This window comes from Chiloscyllium plagiosum, unplaced genomic scaffold (assembly GCF_037043375.1).
Source record: "Chiloscyllium plagiosum isolate Xiang-an unplaced genomic scaffold, Cpla_swu_hap1 HiC_scaffold_9, whole genome shotgun sequence".
In the NCBI taxonomy this organism is placed as follows: Eukaryota; Metazoa; Chordata; class Chondrichthyes; order Orectolobiformes; family Hemiscylliidae; genus Chiloscyllium; species Chiloscyllium plagiosum.
Genome location: NW_028270147.1, coordinates 77,930,334 through 77,954,356, shown reverse-complemented (window position 1 = coordinate 77,954,356; position 24,023 = coordinate 77,930,334). Strand labels below are relative to the sequence as shown.

The window sequence follows — 24,023 nt, the reverse complement described above, 5'->3', positions numbered from 1 at the left end:
GCATAGTTAGCATTTTTTCAAGAATCCTTACTTTCTGGAAAAGTTCCAAGGATTGAAAAACTGTCAAACCAAACCCTCATTTGAAAAAAGGAGGAAGACATCAAAACAAGTAACTATAGGACAGTTGACTGAACATCTGCAATCAGAAAAATGTTGAAGTCTATTGTAAGGTAGTAAGAACAGAGCATTTAGAAATGTACAGCATGATCGAGCAGAGTCCAAATGGGTTTATGAAGGGGAAATCTTGCCTGGCAAATTTATTAGAATTATTTGAGGTGGTACTATGCAGGACAGATAAAAGGGAAACCAGGAGATGCAATATATTTGGATTTTCAAAAAAGTCAATGGGCTGAATCTTATTTTTTATAAACTTAGTTTAATAGGAGTCAGTTAGCTCCATTGGCTAGTTGGCTAGCTTGCAACATGGGGTGATGTAACATAGAACACAGAATATTGCAGCGCAGTACAGGCCCTTCGACCCTCAACGTTGTGTCGACCTGAAGAACCAATCTGAAGCCCATCTAATTGATGCCCAAAGTGTGGGTTCAATTCCTGCATATACTGTCTATTAGCTGCGTAAGCTGCTCGACAAATTTCACCATTGCCCATGTCACTCAGAGCCTGATAAAGATTTCTTTCCTTGCCACTCCAGCTTCAAAAACCAATCCATTGCCCTTATTTGGACCAAAGAATGGTCTCCATGCTACTTAAAAGGGCTAAAAAATCACACAACACCAGGTTATAGTCCAACACGTTTAATTGGAAGCACACTAGCTTTCGGAGCGACGCTCCTTCATTAGGTGATGAAGGAGCGTCGCTCCGAAAGCTAGTGTGCTTCCAATTGAACCTGTTGGACTATAACCTGGTGTTGTGTGATTTTTAACTTTGTGCACCCCAGTCCAACACCGGCATCTCCAAATCATGACTTAAAAGGGCACACTTGTGAAAATTCCAGTGAGCGTCTGTTTCTTCATGAAATGCAGGATAAATTTGGGACTGGACATAACTCATCCAACTTTGAAACTTTATTGCTGGAACAGCACAGCAGGTCAGGCAGCATCCAGGGAACAGGAGATTCGACGTTTCGGGCACAGGCCCTTCTTCAGGAAGAAGGGCCTGTGCCCGAAACGTCGAATCTCCTGTTCCCTGGATGCTGCCTGACCTGCTGTGCTGTTCCAGCAATAAAGTTTCAACTTTGATCTCCAGCATCTGCAGACCTCACTTTCTCCTCGAATAACTCATCCAACTTCAGGTTTCCGCCTGCAGAGGGAAATTCCAACCCATTGTCCTTTTTTTTAAATCTAGAAACTGTCATGGACCTTCTTAGCTGATTAAAACCAAAATAGACAGAGAGCAGAAAGTGGCAGGACTATTTTGTTGTCAGGTTTAAGCAGTTTGATGCTACCTTGTTTTAATTAGATTCATTGATGGTAGCACACGTCTGGAAATGAATTTGAATTCTGCTTAGCGAACATAAGAGTACATTAATTCATTATGGTAAATAAAATGATCCATCACCTTAATTTACAATGTATCAGAAGTACACAAGCTGTCTTCCCACACATTCACAAGTATTTGAAGTCTATCCTTCACTTGAAATGAACAATCTTTATTTCTGAATTACAGCTGGAACATTTTGCAGTTTGAGCAAAATTACGACAAAAAATTGAACAGTCAGATGTGACCTTCAAACAACTGGTAGGTGTGAACAGCATGGGTTTATCCTTCATGTGCTTTTTATATAAATGAAGAAAAAAGCAATTTGGTTAAAATAGATACTTTTGCCATTTCTTTGGAATGCAGCCCTGGTGAAAAAATAAACTTTAAACATGCTGTTCACGTTGGAAAAATATTAACTTTATAATCTCTGCCAGCCAGACCCCCACTGAATATTTGATAGCACAGACAGACTCACTGTGATGATAAAGGGCACGGTGTTGATCATCTCCAGGATGAAGGATATTCGTAGAATTTGTTCCCAAATGTTCCCCTATGAGAAAGAATAACCGCAAGTAAAAGGTCAGAGACTTCAATGACTTCAGTATTACACAAATCAGAAAAATGGCACAATATAGAACAATTAACATACAATAAAAAGTATCCCATTATTCAATTTTTTAATTCAATCAGTGCTGTGTGCAATCCATGGATGCCTATTAAAAGTAAAACTGAGTGCAGCAAGCTGTGTTTGCCTCCATATCTAATGTGTTTAGCACTCCATAATTAAAGAATAATACAGACTTCGAAGCCATTTGGCCCAACAGTGCGAGGGATATCCAACTAATCTTACTGCCCTATTTTGTCCCTACAAATACTGAAAATTCTTTTATCCTTCAAGCATTTATCCAACTTCTTTCTGAAAATTGTCAATGAATCTGCTTCGATAATCTTTTCCAAGCAGTGAAATGAAGATCATTATGACTCACCATGTAAAACATTATTACTATTTTTGCCTCTGGTTCAATTACCAATAAGTTAAATTTTTGTACTCTTGTTACTGGCTCTTCTGACACTAGAAACAGTTTCCCTTTACTTCATCGATCAAAACCAATCATAATCTTGTACATCTGTTCTAAGAAGTACAATCCCAGCTTCTCTGCATATCTGCACTCCCACAACTTGGCATCATTCGATTAAAAGTCATCTGCACTCTCTCAGTGGCCATTGTATATTTCTGAAAAATCACGCCAAACTTGAAATGTTAACTCAGTCTTACTTTCTCTCGATGGTGCTGCTACACGTCCAGCATTCTCTCTGCTTGTTACCACTACATATTTGTTCTTTGGGTATGGGATCTCATCCTGCTACGTACTGTAGGATTAGAGTGACCAGGGGACAAGAACTTAAGGGTGGGAGTCTCCCTTCCGTAAGAGACATTAGTGAATCTGTTCGGTTTTTGAAACAATTCAGTAGCTTTCATCATAATTTCACCATAGACCACTTGGTGTTCAAATTTAAGTTCCCAAAACATGGAATCTAAACTCCCAATTGCTGAATTGTTTATCAGGTCCTATAGTTTTTATGTATTTCTGCAAGTATGATGGACTGTCACTTTATAGCCTGTTCGTGTGACATAATGATGACATCAGCCACCGTTTTGGGCAGATTAAACAACTCTCTCTAACCTCACTGTCTGTGATGTGAACACCTCCATAATAAAACTCCTGCTGCTTCATGCTTTTGTGTTGAAGTCCTTCTTGGAACTTAAACACAAGGCTACCTTGCTCTATCAGATTATATTAGACATGTACACCAATTTTGCATGATCTTGTGAAGGCAACTTGGCCACGTGCTGGAGAACTAAGTGTCATCTTATTTCAGGCGGCTCTGCCACATGCAGCTCCACTCAGGCACTCGATAGGCTAGCAGTGGGCCTTCCCTGGGAGAGCTGCAACCATTCAAAGGCCAACAATTCTGTTGAGTGGCAGCGCCACTGGGAGGGTGGTGGCTGCTGCAGGCATAACACCGACAAAGTCTACTATCATCACTGGACTCTCAGCTTTCAGTGAGATAAGGGAGTGGGGCTGGGTGCAGGGGAAGGGGCTCAGCAGAAAGAACATGGTCCTGGTGTTCAGTGGCCATCCACTTCTCAAAATCAAGTCCTTCGATCAGCTACCTGCCCAAAACCCTGGGAGCCTATCTGCATCCCTGCATGGGTACGTTCATTGTGTTCTCCAAATGGAGAGCTGCCCTCTCTCTGGTAGATTAATATGAAGGATGGCAGAGTAAGGCCCTTAAAGTGGGCATTATTTGACAGTGGAGAAGAAAGGACACACATGGCCTGGACTTAATTAGGGTGAAAGTGGGAAGGTGGTGGGGTCACCATCCTCCTACCAACCGAAAAGCCCCCCTTACCAAAATCACCACAGCTGAGGTCATAAAGTCCCACTCAAAATGTGCAACAGACTCCTAATTACTTATATTTCAACTGAAAGTCATTGGCTTCCCCATCATGCAACACGGAACTGCAAGCAGTGATTGATGATTCAAATGCCTCATTAGATCGGGCACTGCTAGGGAAGTTTGTTGCCTTCCATTAAGCCATTGCTCTATTTGAGACATTCTTTGGAGCTTTATGGAGCACCGGCATCTTTTTCAACATTAGAAGTGGTCAATAAATGCAAGATGTTGGGATTGTTAGCTATCCTTGGGCAACATAGTTTCTGCAAGGTTTTCATCTGGCAGGACACAAGAATTTATTGATTTAATTTAAACATTCCTGAAAACAACATTAAAGCTAGCTGCTCCATTTGTCACAAAACTCCAATCCTTTTGCCTCGTGATTTTGCCATCTTCATTTTGCTAAAGGGCCTCAGTAACTTCAGCCCTGAATGAAGAAGCAGCCCAACTAAATTGCATTGATACAAGTGTCCTGATAGGTTACAAAAACCAAGCATCATGGCTGTGTGAGCCTGAAGCCAAAATTGTGTTTCTTGATAAGTTAAATGGGCTACCGTTCCTTCATTAGGCAAAAAATAATCCATTTCCTTTCTCCTGGCCGGCTTCCATGTTCATTCATCCTGTGGTGCTCAACAGTGCCAGCATTATTTGAAGGATCAATAATGTCACAGAGCTTTGGATCACAATCACCACATGGTATCAAATGCCAAGGGAGCAACAGAGATACATCCTCGTCCAGGCATCTACTAGTGCCACAGAGCAAAACAAAACATTGGCATCTTCACAAGATAATTCCTAATGCTTGAACTAATTGTTGGAGTTCTTCAAGGTTACTCAGTTAGATTGACTAACAGAATAGTGTGAGAAAATAAAAGGCAGCTGAAGAAGACAAAGTTAGGCAAGAGGCAGCAGGGTTGCCTGTTGAATGGGCCTCTGACACACTTGCAGTCAATAGTTCAGACTGAATGAGTCAGACATTGGAAAGTAGCCTTTCCGCACCACCTTAACATTAACTCAGGCCCCAGTACGAAGAAACAGTTCCCCCCATTGGGTCCAACTGTACATGTGCATCTGTGTAGATCATCGCAAAACTCTGAGCAAGGCCAAAAACAAAACAACTGTCAAAATCCTCTAAACAACCTGTTTATTAATGATAGCATGGTGAAGGTGCTTTCAGTATTGAACATCATAGAATTTCTAGTGTGGAAACAGACCCTTTGGCCTAACAAATTCACACCAACCCTCCGAAGAATAATCAACCCAGACCCATTCCCCTATATTTACCCCCCTAACCTACACATCCCTGAGCACTATGGGCAATTCAGTATGGTCAACACATCTAAGCTGCATATATTTGGATTGTGGGAGGAAACTGGAGGAACATAGGAAACTCATGCGGACACAGAGAGAACGTGCAAACTCCACTCATCCAGTCACCAAAGGGTGGAATCAAACCCAGGTCTGAGAGGCAGCAGTGCTGACCACTGAGCCACCATGTCTTGGTGCTTCCCTTTAGTCAGGGGCTTTTGTGGTACAGTGGTAGATAGTGTACGCCTGGGTTGAAGTCCCACCTGCTTCAAACATGCATCATAACAGAACTGAACAGGTAGATTAAACAGTATCAGCTTCTCTTGAGTCAGAGCTTACTGAGTACTCCATCCATTTTTTCTTTCTGAAGGATCTTCCAGTTGGAGAACAATGTGAAGTAGACTGTTGCAGCATTTTAAGGAACATAGGTCAAACAATCACTCAGACTGGTTTTTGCAAGTGAAAGTGTACAATCTTTCAAGGTCTGCTGATTTTATCCAATGTGTACCTTTTCTACAGAACAGAATCCTGCTTTTTTTTTGGGCTAACTGTGACTCCCACCGAGTTTGATGGAATGAAACCGCTGAGAGATCGGGCGAGCTATCTCATTGCATCATACTAACTTCACCTCTGGGGCAATGCAGCCACTCCTGTGACAGTCTGGCTGTCTCCATCAACAGCTTGGCAGCTGTAATGGGGCTACAGGGCCAGCACCCTTATGGGATGTTGGAGTATCGCACACAGCTGTATTCCATCATCTCAGGCTTTGGTCTTTAGGATGAAAGCAGGCATTGACTCCATTCCAGGTGCCCCATCCTCATATAGAGACAGGACAGTGTCAGGGAGCACTCAGCCACAGGAAGAGGCACACAGAGTTCCCTTGGCAATGTACTGCAGAGGTGGCCTGGCCCAATCTTCCAAGTAGACCCTGTTTCACCACCCCGCTGCATCTCCCTCCCCCACCCCCAACATACATACACACATACACACACACACACATACACACACACACACACAAAACATTCCTTTGAATTCCAGGCTGGGAAGCGTCACCTCACCTCAGGCAAGATGACCTTCAGCATTTCTAACCCATCTGGACAGAAACATCACCAGGGCCACCATGCTCCCTCTACATCTGCACAACAGGGAGCTCAGTGAGGCACAGAAGGAGGGAGAGAAGAAGAAAAGTTTTGAGAAGGCACATGGGGATCTCAGCTGACACATCACATAGTTTGTCAATGTCTCTGTGCAAGACTCAGATGGGTCCTGCAGCACTAGCCCTTGTTCTGCATTATGGTTGGGGTGTACAATGAGCGCTAGTCAAATCTATGAGAGCAGGGTTAGCAATGTGTTATGGACCAGACCAGACCAGATCCCCTCAAAATATTTTAGCAAGGTAATAAAGGAATAACTTGTTCTTAGTGTATAGGCAAATGTGAAGTGCCATGTTCTGGATATAATGTGACTGGTCAAACTATTTGACATTTCGCAAAACACAATATATTTAAACACTACAGTTAAAATACAAACAGAAGAAAGAGGAATTTAGAATAACTTAATTATTGGAAAACTCAAACAAATAATAAATATGGTACTCATTACTAACTAACTATTGCAATATAGTAATATCCCACAAACACACCCCTTGACCAAATAATAAATTCAGACACTGATTCTCACATGCAGTTCTCCAATCCAGGAGGAAAAAGCACCAGGGAAAATTCAGAGAGAATAACAGTCAAGAGACATTTATTGAAGCTGCTAACTCTTTTGAGAACATGAAGGCTGCTTATGCTACTGAAAAAAAACAAAACTCAGAAATCTGGATTTGAGAGAGCTGGCCACACCCATTCATAAGACCATAAGACATAGGAATGGAAACAAGGCTATTTGGCCCATTAAGTCCATTCTGCCATTTAATCATGGCTGATGGGCATTTCAATTCCACTTACTCACACTCTCCCCATAGCCCTTAATTCCTTGCGAGATCAAGAATTTATCAATCTCTGCCTTGAAGACACCCAACGTCCCGGCATCCACTGCGTGGCAATGAACTCCACAGGCCCACCACTCTCTGGCTAAAGAAATGTCTCCTCATTTTCATTCTAAATTGACCCCCTCTAATTTTAAGGCTGTGCCCAGGGGTCCTAATCTCCCTGCCTAGCGCAAACAACTTCCCAGCATCCACCCTTTCTAAGCCATGCATTATCTTGTATGTTTCTACTAGATCTTCCCTCAACCTTCTAAACTCCAATGAATACAATTCCAGCATCCTCAGCTGTTCATCATATGTTAGGCCTACCATTCCAGGGATCATCCATGTGAATCTCTGCTGGACACGCCCCAGTGCCAGTAAGTCCTTCCTGAGGTGTGGGGCCCAAATTGGACGCAGTATTCTAAATGGGGCCTAACTAGAGTTTTGTACAGTCTCAGAAACATGTTGCTGCTTTTATATTCCAACTCTCTTGAGATAAATGACAACATTACATTTGCTTTCTTAATCATGGACTCAACCTGCAAATCAACCTTTAGAGAATCCTGTACTCGCACTCTCAGATCCATTTGTACTTCAGCTTTATGAATCTACTCACCTTTTAAAAAATAGTCCATGTCTGTATTCTTTTTTCCAAAGTGCAAGACCTCGCATTTGTTCGCATTGAATTTCATCAGCCATTTCCTGGACCACTCTCCTAAACAGTCTAAATCTTTCTGCAGACTCCCCACCTCCTTAGTACTACCTGCCTGTCTGCCTAACTTCATATTATCAACAAACTTCACCAGGATACCCCAGTCCCTTCATCCAGATCATTTGGTAGCACGGTGGCACAGTGGTTAGCACTGCTGCCTCACAGCGCCAGAGACCGGGGTTCAATTCCTGCCTCAGGCAACTCTCTGTATGGAGTTTGCACATTCTCCCTGTGTCTGCGTGGGTTTCCTCCGGGTGCTCCGGTTTCCTCCCACAATCCAAAAATGTGCAGGTCAGGTGAATTGGCCATGCTAAATTGCCCATAGTGTTAAGTGAAGGGGTAAACGTAGGGGAATGGGTCTGGGTGGCTTGCGCTTCGGCGGGTCGATGTGGACTTGTTGGGCTGAAGGGCCGTTTCCACACTGTAAGTAATCTAATCTAATCATTAATATAAAAGTGAACAGCTGTGGCTACAACATTGAATCCTGTGGGACCCCACTTGTCACCAGCTGCCATTCCGAAAAAGAAACTTTTATCCCAACTCTCTACTTTCTGTCAGACAGCTAACCCCCTATCCATGCCAGTAGCTCACCTTGAATACCATGGGCCCTCAAAGGCCTTTTGGAAGTCTAGATATATAACATCTACTAGGTTTTTCTGGTCTAACCTACTTGTTACCTCTTCAAAGAGTTTTAACAGATTTGTCAGGCATGACCTCCCCTTATTAAATCCATGCTGGCTTTTTCTAATCCGACCCTGCACTTCCAAGAATTTAGAAATCTCATCCTTAACGACGGATTCTAGAATTTTGCCTACAACCAAGGTTAGGCTAATCGGCCTATAATTTTCCATCTTTTGTCTTGATCCTTTTTTGAACAAGGGTGTTACAACAGTGATTTTCTAATCATCTGGCACCTTCCCTGACTCCAGTGACTTGTGAAAGTTCACAGTCAGTGCCTCCACTACTTCCTCTGCCACCTCCCTCAGAACTCTAGGATTTAGCCCATCAGGGCCAGGAGATTTTTCAATTTTTAGACCTTTTAGCTTTTCTAGCACTTCCTCTTTAGTAATGGTTACCATACTCAACTCTGCCCCCGATTCTCCTTAATTGTTTGGACATTACTCATGTCTTCCACTATGAAGACTGACACAAAGTACTTATTTTCTTATCTCCCAGCACCTGCCTTCCAGCATCAATTTGGAGCAGCCCAATTTCTATTTTTGCCTCACATTTGTTTCTTATGTATTGAAAGACATTTTTACTATCATTTCTAATATTAATGGCTAGCTTACCTTCATATTTGATCCTCTCCTTCCTTATTTCTCTCTTTGTTATCCTCTGTTTGTTTTTGTAGTCTTCCCAATCTTCTGATTTCCCAGTGCTCTTGGCTACTTTATACGCTCTTTTGTTTTCTTTTAGGTATTTCCTGACTTCCTTTGTCAGCCATGGATGTCTAACCCTGATTGTGGTACGGCTGCAACCCATGGTGAGTTGGGCTGTTAACAAGGTATTCGACAACCAACAAAGAGTGCCAATTGGAAACTTGCTGCTCCCTCATGAGAATCTCATCATACCTCTTGAGCAAAGTGAAGATGTTGCAACAAAATGATCTCGACATCAAGCCAATCACCTTGCGTGATTCCACAGTACATCTCACCGTGGCTCACATTGCTCAGTTGCTCATAAGAATTTGCCCATTGTCTTTTAGATGAGGAGACAGGATTTATATATTTACTGCTACAACTAGAGATAACAACATCATCTATACTGACCACTACCACTGACTGGCTACTTGGTACCGCTTCAGTATGGGCACAAACTGGTAGTAGACAGCAGAACTTTGTGGTGAATGGAAGAGTTGAACTGCTGCATTGTGACAATTTCAATCCAATTGCCCCACCTATATAAGCTAGAGGACACAGTCAGTTGTTCGCATGAACTCAAGATCAGTCCAACTAATCCTCAGAAAAGCAAAGGCTGGATTCAGAACCATTGCTGCAGAGGTCTCTGAAATAAGTGCACACTCCATAATCTCCTGCGGAGGGAAAAGCATCAGTGCCCAAATGCAGATTGTGAATTTGTTTATCGACTATCAGCATTATACAGCTGCACGTCACAACGTCAATTCTCTTTGAAGCTGAGCTCAAGAATACAATTAGAAATGAACTGAACATTGTTTTTTTTAATTCTTTCACAGAGTCCTGGGCCAACACTTATGGCCCATGCCCTTGAGGAGGTGGTGCTGAGCTTCCTGCTTGAACTGTTACTGTCCCTGGGAGTGTACAAACAGCCACGGCCTGTTGGAAAGAGAATTCCAGGACCTTACTAGTGACAGAATGGTGATATAATTCCCAAGTCTTGAGTTGCTACAGGATCTCTTACAGGTGGTATGCATTGCTGCCACTATATAGAGACGGTGGTGCACGTGAACATTTTAATGTGGTGGATTGGTGCATATCATGGGGCTTACTTTGCACTGAATGTTATTAATTTTCTTGAGTGTTCCTGGAGGTGTAATTATCTACTCAAGTAGAGGACATTCCAGCACAATCCTCACTTGTGTCTTATAAATGTGATAGGCCTTGGAGAGTCCATAGTGAGTTATTCACAGCAGAATTCCCAGCTTCTGACCTGCTTCTGTAGACCGAGTATTCATATGGATGGTCCAGTTCAGCTTGTGGCCAATGGCAAATCCTTGGATGTAAATAATGAGAGATTCCAGTGACTGTAATATTGATGAGCGTCAAACGCAATGGTTATGTTCCCTCTAACTAGAGATGGTCATTATTTGGCACTTGTGTGGCACAAATGTAATTGTTCTTTATCAACCCACAGATATGCATTTTCCAGGTCTCGCAGAACATGTACATATTGGACTACTTCAATACCTGAAACATCATAAATGGTGTTGATCATTTACTTCTGACCTTATCATGACACAAAGGTCATTGATAAGGCAGCTGAAGATGGTTAAACCTAAGACACTATCCTCAGAAACTCCAACAGAGAAGTCCTGGAGCTGAGATGGCCAACTACCTTTATGTTAGATATGACTCTCCCTCTTCACTCCCATTTACCATTGACTCCAATTTTACAAGGGCTCCTAATGTCGCACTTAATTAAACACTGTTTTGATATCATGGCAAATCATCCAGGCCTCAGCTCTGTAATTTAGTTCTTTTGTTGATATTTTGGCCAAGGCTGTAATAAGGTTAGGGGCAGAACAACTAGTGGAATAAGTTCCACTTGATAGCACTGGCAATGACACCTTCTATCATTATTTTAATGATCAAGATTAGACTGCTGGGATGGTAACTAGCAGGGTGTACCTATCCTGCTTTGTGTGGACAGCACATATCTAGGCAAGTTTCCCTATTTCTGGGTAGATGCCAGTGCTTTAACCATATCGGAACAGTTTGGTTAAGGACCTGGCTATTTCAGGGGCTCAAATTTTCAACACAGTGCCTTCAGCTGTTTCATCGTGCAGGGAGATCTGAACTGCCTCAAGAGGAACATAGCCTAATGTTGCAGTCCTGCTCCTAACTCATATGACATCTGCAACTCAGGCTATCTCAGAAGGACACCAAGACTGATGTTCTATCGGCATTTCTGGCAGATGTTGACCAGAGATGGTTTATCTGGTGCACCGCGATGCTGGACTCCCCTATTGTGAAGGATGAGAATAGTTAGAGAGCTTTCTCCTCCTGCTGGTTGTCTAATTGTTCACCACCCTTCATGACTGGATGTGACAGGACTGCAGAGCTTAGATCTGATCCATTGCTTCTGGGATCACTCGGCTCTGCCTTTCATACAGCACTTCTGTTTCATTTTATTCACTTGCGTGCTGTGAACATCAGTGGCTGCCCAGCATTTAGTCGCTCTTGAGAAGGTGTGGTGAGCTGCCTTCCTGAATCACTGCAGTCCATTTACTGCAGTCCACCATGCTATTAAAGAGGGATTTCCAGGAATTTGACCCAGCAATAGTGAAAGAACGGTGATATTTTTCCAAATGAGGATGCTGAGTAGTTTGGAGGGCAACTTGCAGGTGGTAGTATTCCCATATATCTGCCCTTGTCCTTCTAGGTGGAAGCTGTCGTATGTCCTGAGGATCTTTGGTGCATTTCTGCAGTGTGTACAGTACACACTGCTGCTCCTAAGCATGACTGGTAGAGGGAGAGGATGCTTGCGGATAATGTACAAATCAAATGGGCTGCTTTGTCCAGGGTAGTATGGAGTTTCTTGGTGCTGCATTCATCCAAGAAAGTGGGAAGTAATGCATCACACTTCTTACTTGTGCCTTGCAGATGATGGATAGGCTTTGGGGAATCAGGAGGTGACTTACTTGCTGGAATATTCTGAACCACTGTGTTTGCTTAACAGGTCCAGTTGAGATTCTGGTCAATAATAACCCACAGGATGTTAATAGTGAGGATTCAGTGAAGACCAAGGAATGATGGTTAGATTATCTCTTGTTGGAGATGGTCATTGCCTACCATTTGTGTGGGTGCAAGTGATACTTGCCACTTGTCAGTCCAAGCCTGGATATTGTCCAGTTGCTTTTGAACATGGACTCTGAGGAGTCACAAATGGACTGAACATTGTGCAATGATCAGTGAACATGCCCACTTCTGACCTTATGAAGAAGAAAAGGTCATTGATTAAGAATCTGAAGATATTTGGGCCTCTGACACCTGCAGATATGTCCTGGAACTGAGATGACTGACCTCCAACAACCTTGGCCATCTTCCCACGCATCAAGTATGACTTCACAGAGTGGAGAGCTTGCCTCTGATAGCTAGTTTTGCCAAGGTTCCTTGATGCCACATTCGGTAGAATGCAGCCTTGAAGTCAAGGGCTGTCACTTCTACCTCACCTATGGAATTCAACTCTTTTGTCCATGTCTAAACCAAATCTGTGATGAGGTCAGGAGCTGAGTGGCTCTGGTGGAACCCAAACTGTCACTGAGCAGGTTATTACCGAGCCCCATTGATGAAATCATCCATCAATTTACTGATGATCAAGAGTAGACTAATGGGGCAGTAATTGGCAGCATTGAATTTGTTCTGTTTTTTGTGTATAGGAAATACCTAGGTAATTTCCCATATTATCAGGTAGATACCATATTATAACATTACTGGAACAGTTTGGCCATGGGAGCAGCAAGTTCAGGAGCACAAGACTTCAGTATGATTGACATAATGTTGTCTGGGCCCCTAGCCTTTGCAGTATCCAACCATTTCTTGATATCATATGGAGTGAATCAAATTTGCTAAAGACTGGTATCTGTTATGCTGGGGACCACTAAGGAACGCAAGATGGATCATCCACTTGGCACTTCGGGCTGAATATTGCTGTGAATGCTCTAATCTCATCTTTTACATTGATATGTTGGGCTACTCCGTTATTAAGGATGGGGTTATTTGTGGAGCCTCCTCCTCCTCCAGTGAGTTATTTAATTGTCCACCACCATTAATGACTGGATGTACAGGACTGCAGAGCTTAGATCTGATTCATTGGTTGGAGGGTCGCTGGCTCTGTCTATCATTTGCTGCTTATGCTGTTTGGCATGTAGGTAGTCCTGTTTGGTGGCTTCACCAGGTTGACACCTCATCTGGGGGGCTGCTCCTGGCATGCTCTCCTGCAATCTCCATTGAACCAGGGTTGATCCCCTGACTGGATGGTAATGGTTGAATGGGGGATTTACCAGGCTATGAGGTGAGAGATTGTGCTGGAGTACAATTCTGCTGTTGCTGATGGCCCAGTCTTGAGTTGCAATATCTGTTCGAAGTCCTTAGAGAGGATCCGCCTAGGTAATATGCAATACCATTTGACAATTGTGTAAGTGATTTATACGGAATCTTCAGAGGTGGAGTTTGGCTGCATAAGGGCCCTGGTTTCTCTTGTATTTGTTTAGCAAGGATCACTCTCCCTGTGGTACATTATGGCCTGCCATTTGACCATCCGAGTTATCACACAGAACTTGTAGTGGATCCTATGTTTCTCATTCCTTGATCTGAAGAATGATTCTAGTGCATTTTACTCTGGAAGGATGCTCTAAATGGGACACCAGGATGGGCAGTAAGTGGATTGAACAGATTGGAAACAAGTGAGGATGGCAGATGCTGGAGCTCAGTGTGGTGCTGGAAAAGCACAGCAAGGTCAGGCAGCATCCAAAGAGTAGGAGAGTCAATGTTTTGGGCATAAGCCCTTCATCAGGAACGTATGAAGGGGGTTGTGGTGGCGGTGGCGATGGGGCTGAAAGGTAACTAGGAGAGGGGTAGGGCTGAGGGGGAAAGTTGCTTGGAAGGCGATAGGTGGATGTAGGCGGGGGCTGATGGTGATATGTTGGAGCAGAGGGTGGAGCGGATAGGTGGGAAGGAAGACGGACAGGTGGGAGATGTTCAAGAGCATGGTGCTGAGTTGGAGGATTGGATCTGTGATGACGGGGTGAGGGAAGGTGAGAAAACCCATGAAATCAACGTTGATGCTGTGTGGTTGGAAGCTCCAGGAAAGGTTATGAGGCGCAGCATAAATAGTTTCAAGCCGCCTGCTGGTTTTAGTCAGTCAGCAGATGCAGGGAAGGAGTATTGCTCAGGTGGAAAGAAAGCCAGGGGAGTAGTGTTGTCTGAGGGCTCTTTTTATGATGTGCATTTTCCCCTTCAACTGGATGTCAGCACAATGTGCCTGTGATACCCTATAGTGAACATACCCCACTGTGGAATAAGACAGGGCAAGTGCCAAGGCCCAGACTACTGTGCCACATAGATCCAGCGAGTTTGGTTAACAGGTTGTTTCTGGTATGGACCTTTGCTTTAGGATGTCAGCAGAAGAACTAAGGTTTACCTTGACTTGCACACAAATATATTGGTCTGCGAGTGTCTTTTAACCTCTGGCCATTCGTATATAGGCAGTTGTTTTTGGACTGGCATTGTGGTGATGGAATATGTTGGAAATGCTTGGAAAGATTCAAACCCAGTTTTGTAGCAATCATTCAATTTTGTAACATCTTTGTTAAGGGTCTGGAAGGGCACGGAAGGTTGGAGCTTGGGTGGTACAACAGATGTCATCAGCAGAGCTGAACTTGTGAGACAGAGTGTTTGGCAGCTTATTTCTGCACAAACAGATCAGAGTTGGGGCTAGCATTTCACTGTGTGGTAGGTCATTGGCCAGACTTCTCAATGCATTTCGCTCTTGTTCAAGGTCGATTCTAGATCACCTGCTGCAAAAGTGTTTTATCAACTGTCCCAATCCAGGTTGGAAGCAGTCTGGGCAGGCTAGTGAGCCATAATGTATCAAGGGTAGCTTTGAGGTCATTAGCTTAATGCCTGTCTTCAGGTTGTTATGGAACCCTTTTGTGACATAGGTGGTAAGAGCCAAGAGTTGGTCACATGTGCTGTGACCCTGGTCAATGCTTGGTCAATGCTAAGGAAGGTTTCGACTGCTGGCAGATATTGGAGGATAAGATGCTGTTTACTAAACCATAAATGATTCTCCTGGTATTTTTTTCTTGTGCATGGTTTATGGGTATTGGTGAGCCAGCACTTATTACTCTTCCCTGGTTGCCCTTGAGAAGGTGGCGACTTGTCTTCTCTGGAGGACATTAGTAAACTAGATCAATTTTTACAACAATCAACAATGGTTTCACAGTCATTGTTAGATTTCTAATTCCAGATTTTTATTGCATTCAAATTCCATCATCTGCCAGGTCACCTGGATCCCTGAATTAACATTCTCTTGACAATAGCCCGAGGCCATCACCTCAACAGATTCATTTTTGCGGATGCCATGGGGAATGTCCTCCCAACTGTAATCACTATGTCACCAACTCTGGACTGTAATGGTTGAGTGGAGAACTATTCTGAACCATGAGGTTAGCTGATGCTGAGGGCTCACAGTTCAGCGTCATTGAGCGTCACGGTGGTGCCAAAACAATATGATGCAGAGTATCCACAAAGTGAATCTTGGACTTGATCTCTACAAGGACCATGCAGTAGTGACTTTTATCAATCAGGTCATGGATAGATGCATCTGTGACAGGTAGAACCAGGATAATAGGTTTTCCTTCTTGTTGGTTTCCAGATCAGCTGATCCAGACATCTTCTGTCATTTAAGATTCAGTCAACTCTGTTATCAGTGGTCTTAATAATCAGTAGGAGATTGAAGTCTCCCACCCAGAACCATCCTTGCCATTCTCAGTGCTTCCCTCAATTGGTCTTCAACATGTAGGAGCACTGATTCACCAGCTGAAATTGGGGGAGGGAGGGTGGATGTTGACAGTTGGGAATAAGAAGACTTCCTATGTTTAACCTGATACCATGAGGTATCAATGTTGACGATATCCAGGCTAAATCCCTCCAAACTGTGGACTACTGTGCTATCGGGTCTGGGGCTTTTGTGCTGCTAGTGGGTCATAACATGATGGGAATGTGTGGGACATTTTCTTGAAGGCATGATTCCATGAGTGTGACCAAGTCAAGCTGTTGTTTGACTGCTTTGTGGGACAGCTCTCCCAACTGTGGCACAAATGTGTGCGAAATGAGAGCTTTGCAGAGTTGGCCAGGTCCGATGTTTTTGTTTTTTGGCTTTTCTGGAGTGGTTTGACCCAACTGAATGGCTTGCTAGAACCATTTCAGAGGGCATGAAGAGCCAACCAGATTGCAGTAAATCTGGAGTCACATGTCGGCAGGTTTCCTTCCCTAAGTGACATAAATGACCCAGATATGCTTTAATGACAATCAGCAATCATATCACAGTCACCACTTGAAGGCTGGTGGCTTAGTGATACTATCACTGAATTATTAATTCAGATGTTCTGGGGACATCAGTTTCAATCCCACCCTGGCTGATGGTAAAATTTGAATTATATTTTAAGAATCTGACATTAAAAATCTCGCCTAATTGCGACCATTGTCAACTGTCAGACAGACACGTCTGGTTGACAAATGTCATTTTGGAAGGGAATTTGCCCTCATTACCTAGTCTAACCTATGTGTGACTGAAGTCCTACGACAAGATGGCTAACTCTTAATAGGTCACTGGGCAATTATGGATGGGCAATAAATGTTGACCTTGCCAGCGATGCCCACATGCAGTGAACAAATAAAGAAAAGAGATGAGCTTTAATTCCAGATTGAATCACTGAAGTCAAATTCTGTGGCAAGTTCCAAATCTTTGGGCTCAGCAACTGAACGAGGCCATGAGGCTGCCCTCTGACCAACAAATTCTGTCACCTGCAATTCTCCCGGCACTTTCTCCTCCTTATTCACACTCTGCTGCTTCAACAATAGCTTCCTCCTGGAACTCAGAGATAATAACAATGATTCATGCTTTTAAACATTTCATTGCGGTCCTGGCACAACACGTAATAAGCAGTGGGAAGACCATGAAATTATTTAAATTCACTGACCTTGCATTATTATGCAAGTTCAGCTATTCCTTGCATGGCCATGCAGAGGCACTGAGCAGCATCAGCCGCATAGTGTAGAGCTGTGAAATTAGCTCTACATTCTGCAAATGGACAATTATAATTGTATTCACTTCCAAACTGAAACTAATCCATAAAGTTCATTTTGGATAGTTTCACTAATATTTTGGCTGTGGAAAAATAGGATGGGACAAATGGTACTGACATTATCACCTCTGAAGGAGCAAGGAAGATTCCAGTGGTCTAACTACCAACTAATGGACTACGCAATATATATTATGCTTTATATTGAAATTTAACCCACCATAATAGCTGTTCACCAAAAAGATTACAACTGAATACATTTTTACTTTGATATCCATGTCTGCAAATAATGCTTAATTGAGTAACTGAATTCAGAGCTGAGCCCTATTTATTGGATTTGATCCCATACAGAGGAGTAAGATAATTGTATGACATGCCAAAATTAAATTTGGCTTTAATTTTTCATCATATCTTTTTCCATTATGTCAGTGAGATTCCTCTCTCTTCCAATAAAACTTTATTGCAACCTTTCTATATTAATGAATTTGACAGATGTATGGCAGCACAATTACATTACTACTTTATATAGTAATACTGCAGAGGGGTTGACCTCTAAAACAAGACAGTTAACTAATAATATATTTACGACTTCTATTTTTAAAACAGATTTCCAATCCAAGTTGGAAAAGAAAATCATCCTTTTCCCCTATCAAGAGAAAATAAGACACTGTATTGACCACGGCAGACTGAACCAGATTTAACACTGGTTTCATCTTTGCCAAATTACTCACCTTTCCAGTTATTAAAGTATCCCAGCAATATGATCTCACAAAACAAAATTGGGGAAGACCAGCAGCGAGCAAATGCTAACTCTGCCAGTAATGTGGACTTGCACAAATCCATATGCCATGCAAGGTTGCCTTTTGACACCACTGAGCATAGGGACTCCATCTGCTGTAACCCCATGAGCATGCTCTCAGCAGGAAGAGATAAAGCCACTTCTATCAAGCAATCACATTACAAGCTTAGCTTGTAAATTGATGCTGTAGAATCATCAGATAATAATTTCAAACCAAAATCTTGTCACTCTATGAGACCACTTGTGGAACATTTTAATGTAATTCTAACTCTTGCAAGATGGAAGTGACAATGTGCAGTTAAGTGAAGTAAATAAACCAGTGGTTTCTCCAGCAAACAGTTTGCTAACCTGTCTTCTTGAGCGACTGAAGGACATAGGGAGTGGCACAACAATTATACACTTGACTTGCAGTCTTTCCAGAGTGGCATAATGGAAGGTTAAGTTCATCACATATTTACCTCCACTCATGAGTATCCAAATGCCAATTCAATTGACACAGAGAGTTAGATTCTAACAATGAAAGGAGAACAAATGGAGTTGAAAACATTCTCTGGGAGACTTGGTAATTTGAAGCATTGCTTCATGCCTGTAGTAATTCTCTATGCAGCTGTGCAAAGGTAAATCTGAAAAAATCTCACCGTCACACTGTTTATTTACTTTTGATTTCAATACTGAGAGATAGTTCACACATTTTTACTTTGATGTGAAATCTAACTTTGTTATGCATCAAAGCATTCTGCGAGTCAAACTATCTAATTTAACTTTTATTCTTCTGATTTTCAGTGCAAGTATGATTACAATTATTACATTTTATTATTTTTTGGATTATTAATTTCACATTGGGAAAGTTTGCTGCTCATCCACTCAAAAAGTGACCAGGAAAATACATTTTTTACCCAGAGAAAGAACTTTCCATTGCCTGGTTGTCAATTCTCTATCTTTGCAAATTAACTGATTTAAGAAACGAAAGGCGTTGGAGACACAGATGTGGTGGTCTTTTCGCAGCCTCGTTTTTTTAAAGACAATTCACATTTCATTAACTCAACATATAGTAACGCTGCAGAGGAATTGACCTCTAAAACAAGATAGTTAATGAATTATATTATTACAATTTTCATTTTTAAAACAGATTTACAATCCAAGTTGGAAAAGAAATCCTTCTTTTCCCTATCACCATAATATGAGAATACCACGCAGTTTCGACCACAGCAGACTATGGTGGCTTGTGAGTCAGATTTAACACAAGTTTCATCTGCTGCAAAATTACTAACCTTTCCATTTCTTAAAGTATTCCAAAGTCCAGCAAGGTGATCTCACAAAATATAGTAAAGTTCCCATCCCTAAACTGGAAATATTTCCTTCGACTTTGAAATTATCATGCGCAACAGTTGCAATTGTAAAATATTGTTTTGAGAATTAAGATGGTATCACTGTAGAATGAATATATCACGCGGGTAATCTTTCTGCAATTTTGCAGACACAATATCAACTGTGAAATTTATTAAACAATAAAGAAGCTCATAGCTGAGTGAATGGGTTTTTTTCACTCTTATTTGGAACAAGGGTTTAAATCTGTCATTTTGTTTAATACAGCATCACAAATCACCAATTATTTGCATAGTCTTCTGGGTGAATCTGTTATGCAATTTTTACCCTCAAAGCAGAAAAATGGGCAATTAAAATCTGCTGGCAATAACGCTCACTTCTATGTCTCTCAAGTGACTCTACAACCACTTAACCAGTTAAGCAATAGTCATTGACATTAATGAAGCTTTGGAGTGTTAAACTGGAGGTGAAGAAGTAGGAAAGACTGCACATTTGTCAGCCCATTTCACTGATGTAATCATTTTTGGATGTGAAGAATTTGAAGAGCTTATAAAGCGACAAGCACTAAATCAATTTTGATTCTACTTGCCCAGCAGAAACTAAACATGTGAGCAAAATGTCAAAACTTCAATTCCCAGATTCCGTCGTATCTGATTTTATTCGACATATAAAAAGCAATTTCCCCAAAGCCAGCAGTGCTATCATTTCCACGCATTGCTGCCTTCTTCCTCTAGAGGTATTCTCAGAGGCCACGAACCACTTCGAGAATAAACAGTGAACTAGTGATACATCAATGATACTCAATACTTAAAATTGCATGGTCTCACACCGCTGCCAGATGAAACTAAATTAAGCCTTTAGCTCCCAGTGGAAATCTGGTTGTTCAAATCCACACCAACCCCCAGCCAGAATCTCTCAACCATCTTTGACGTGCAAGCAACCTTAAAGTTTAGAAATGGCATCTTAAATTTAAAATACAATTCAAGATTTAAAATGCACTAATTAACTTTGCCTGTGTAATTTGTATGAAAAATTGAATTTCAATTGATTGTTTGTCCAGACCTGCACTTCCTTATACTTAAAGTGCTTTTTTTAGACAAAATAACTAAATTTCAGCTACCTATGAGGAAGAAGGAGAGTCTAGCTGAGCAGTGCTGGAGTCTATTAACGTGTTATTACTCATTTATTTAAGTGCTAATGTACAGAGTGGGGTTCAACTGATTGAAATGCCAAGCATTACAGTGTAGCAAACTGCTTTTAAAAATTCCTCATGGAGTTTGTAGTCCTAGGTGCAATCTATCATAAGGAGGCTATTAGGCCCACTGAATCCATGCTGACTCCTTCATCCTTACCTCTGGAATTCTTTTCCTCTTAATCTACTTATCTAAGTTCCTTTTTAAAGGAACTATTGAATCTGTTTCACCGACATTTCAGGCAATACTTTAAAAATCTGCACCACTTGTCTCATATTAAAGTTCTTCCTCATATTCTCTCTAGTTCCTTTGCCAATTCCCTTCATTGGTGCCTTCTGATTTACAGCCCTTGCTATCCAGCAAAGGTTTCTTTTTTTAATTTCTTCTCTCTAAACTCTGCGTGATTTTAAACACCATTCGAGCAGATGTAAAATTTAGCCATATAAAGGCAGAACGTTGCTGATGATGGAATCGAAAGTAAAGTCAGAAAATGCTGCAATTATTCACCAGTTCCAGCAGCATCTGTGGAGAGAGAAAGCAGGCTAGAATCCCTACAGTGTGGAAATAGGTCTTTTGGCCCAACAAGTCAACACCAACCCTCCGAAGGGTAACCCACACAGACCCATTCCCCTATCCTATTATCCCATATTTACCCCTGACTAATCCACCTAACCTACCCATCCTGAACACTATGGGCAATTTAGCATGGCAATTCACCTAACCTGCACATATCTGGATTGTGGGAGGAAATCGGAGCACCCGGAGGAAACCCAGGCAGACACGGGGAGAATGTGCAAACGTCACACAGATAGTCATCTGAGGCTGGAATTGAACCCGGGTCCCTGGTGCTGTGAGGCAACAGTGCTAACCACTGACCAACCGTGCCATTCAGGAGATGGGAAAGGGAATTTGGGACCATTTCTAGATCCCTAATATGCTTTCGGAGAAATGGAAATGAGATGTAAGTGACTGGTTTAACACAAGTGGGAATGGAGGCGGGACAATCAGCCAAGGGATGGAAGGTTAAGGTTGAGGACTCCCAGGGAAACTGGTTCCGGATGTGCCACCAACCTTGGGCCAGGCTATAGCCAGGGACGGCGATACTGGCATTTGCAACCTATGACTCCATGAGTTTGACTGGTTTCGATAAAAACAAAAACAGAAAATGCTTGAAGAGCTCAGCAGATCTGGCAGCATCCGTGGAGAGAAATCAGAGCATACGTCTTGGGTCGGGTGACCCAACTTCAGAACTTTGACTAGACTGTGGAACAGGCCTCCTAATTTTTGGACTTTTCTTCAAATAGTAACCAAGGGGTTTTTGCAGGGCTCTGCTTGCCATTGTTGTTTCTGGTGCCTAGGCCAACAGAAGGGTGTCCATCCAGTTTCACTCTTTTGTTTGGACTTAGTAGCAATTTCACAGAACGTACTATGCCATTTCTGAAGGTTAAAGTTAATAATCACACAGCACCCAGGTTATAGTCCAACAGGTTTATTTGAAGGGAGTTAAGGAGCAACCATATTGCTTAGAGCCTGGAGTCACATGCAGGCCAAAACAGACAAGAAGAGCTGATTTCCTCCGCTAACGGACATTAGTGAACTGGATGGGCTTTTTAAAGCAATCGACAATGGTTACACAGTCACCACTAGACTAGCTTTTGATTTCACAATTCCTTGAATTGAAATGTCACCATTTGCTATCCCAAATGGATGAGAAAAATCCCAGTTTCTACAATCTGTCCACATAACTAGTCCCTTGTCTCCGAAACCATTCCGGGAAATTCCTTTCGGGAGGCCTCTCTAAGCTTCTGGCTCCAAACAGCCCTTTCTGCCAGTGTGGACATCAAAATGATGATGTGACCTCTCTCCGAAATTTGCCAATGTAACAGGATAAGTGATCCAAAATTATGCAATGTTCAGATCTGTGGCAGGTTAATTAATTCCTACCTGGTTGTTTTAATTGCCTCTGACACAACAAGATTGCATCTTCCCAAGATTTATTAAAAACAAAGCCCAGGTATACTGAAGTTATAACTGACCTTCTTTTGTTGCCCAAGCAAATAAAGCTAACCTTCTTCTGGTTTCCTGCACTTTGTATGTTTATTTCTAGGATGCTTGCTATTGTAAATAATGGACAACATGTCCTTATATGTTCTTAATAATTTGTTAATATATTCACAAGAACAAGAATTAATAGTCATTGTACACAGTACCCTACCATGTTCTTCCACGATTTAATATTTTAATCCACTTTCATAAAGCTATTTGCAAACTTTTGCTATCTGAGTGGTAAAATGAAACAATTACTGGTTAACAGCAGAACCAGTAAAGATTGTTCCCTCCCGTCCATTCAATTTATGCAAATTCTGCAGACCTCTGTATCATGACCAACTAGTAAAATCAATCTGACAGATCCCCGGATGTGGAGACTTCATGCAAGCAATGGGTTGCCAAGCAACCATTTCAAATGGAAAGGCTTACCTTATAGCTGAGATAAGCCAGCAACATTGTTTCAAAGAAACTTATCAAGGCCACTGTAACCTGAAAGGAAATGGTAGAAATTAACATGACACGTTCTCTGGCTAAAGGAGCTTCAAGGATTTTGAACAAAGATTAAATCAGCTTTCTTTTTTAAAAAAAGAAATAATCTTTTTGGGCATTTTAAATTATTTGGCAAGTCTTTCTAAAATATATGTTTAATTAAGACAGCAGTATCAGCTTTTCAGTGGTAATACCAGTACTTTTTCAACATAGGTAAAATCATTTACATTGTCAATGCTGATATCTTGGGACATTGAAGCTCTGATCGCATTGTTAGTGACAGAAGGGTCGTTTTATAAAGGATATTTTTTTCCTTACATAATAGTATTCTCTTAACGCTATCTATTATAGACTGCACTGTTTAGTTATGTAAGACTGACAATGTAACAGATGTATGATTGTGTTACATCCAATGAGATGCACGGTTGAATAAACATGTCATTATGTTGATGAGCTTGGGACTTTATCACTCGGTGAACTATATCAGTAGTCACAGGGTTTTAAAAAAAAATCAAACTATTCTCTAGTTTAGTGTTTTTCATGAGCAATTTTCTGTCATTCCCATTGCTGTTTTCATCCTAACAAAAAGCTAATTGATGCAACATACAGTGAGTCGTTGCTTTGCAAATTTTAATGATAACAAGATTTAACGACTAACATCATCTCACCGGTAGCTTTTCTAGGGCCCAAGAGAAGCGCTCTTTATAATTCACTCATCTGAGCCTCATGGACCTCATGTCAGGTGTGAAAACATGAAAAGAAGA

At 41.8% G+C, this 24,023-nt stretch overlaps 1 protein-coding gene across 3 annotated transcripts in view; it reads right to left on the bottom strand.

Annotated features, from left to right (window-relative positions):
• Positions 1 to 24,023, bottom strand: part of kcnt2a (potassium channel, subfamily T, member 2a) — a 712,068-nt gene that overhangs the window by 393,189 nt on the left and 294,856 nt on the right. For all 3 annotated transcript variants that reach the window (XM_087990852.1, XM_087990853.1, XM_087990854.1), the window contains exons 7-8: positions 23,200 to 23,259; positions 1,916 to 1,990 (exon numbers count right to left, since the gene is read on the bottom strand). In XM_087990852.1, the coding sequence (XP_087846978.1) occupies positions 1,916 to 1,990; positions 23,200 to 23,259 (135 nt within the window). The remainder of the gene's footprint in view (positions 1 to 1,915; positions 1,991 to 23,199; positions 23,260 to 24,023) is intronic.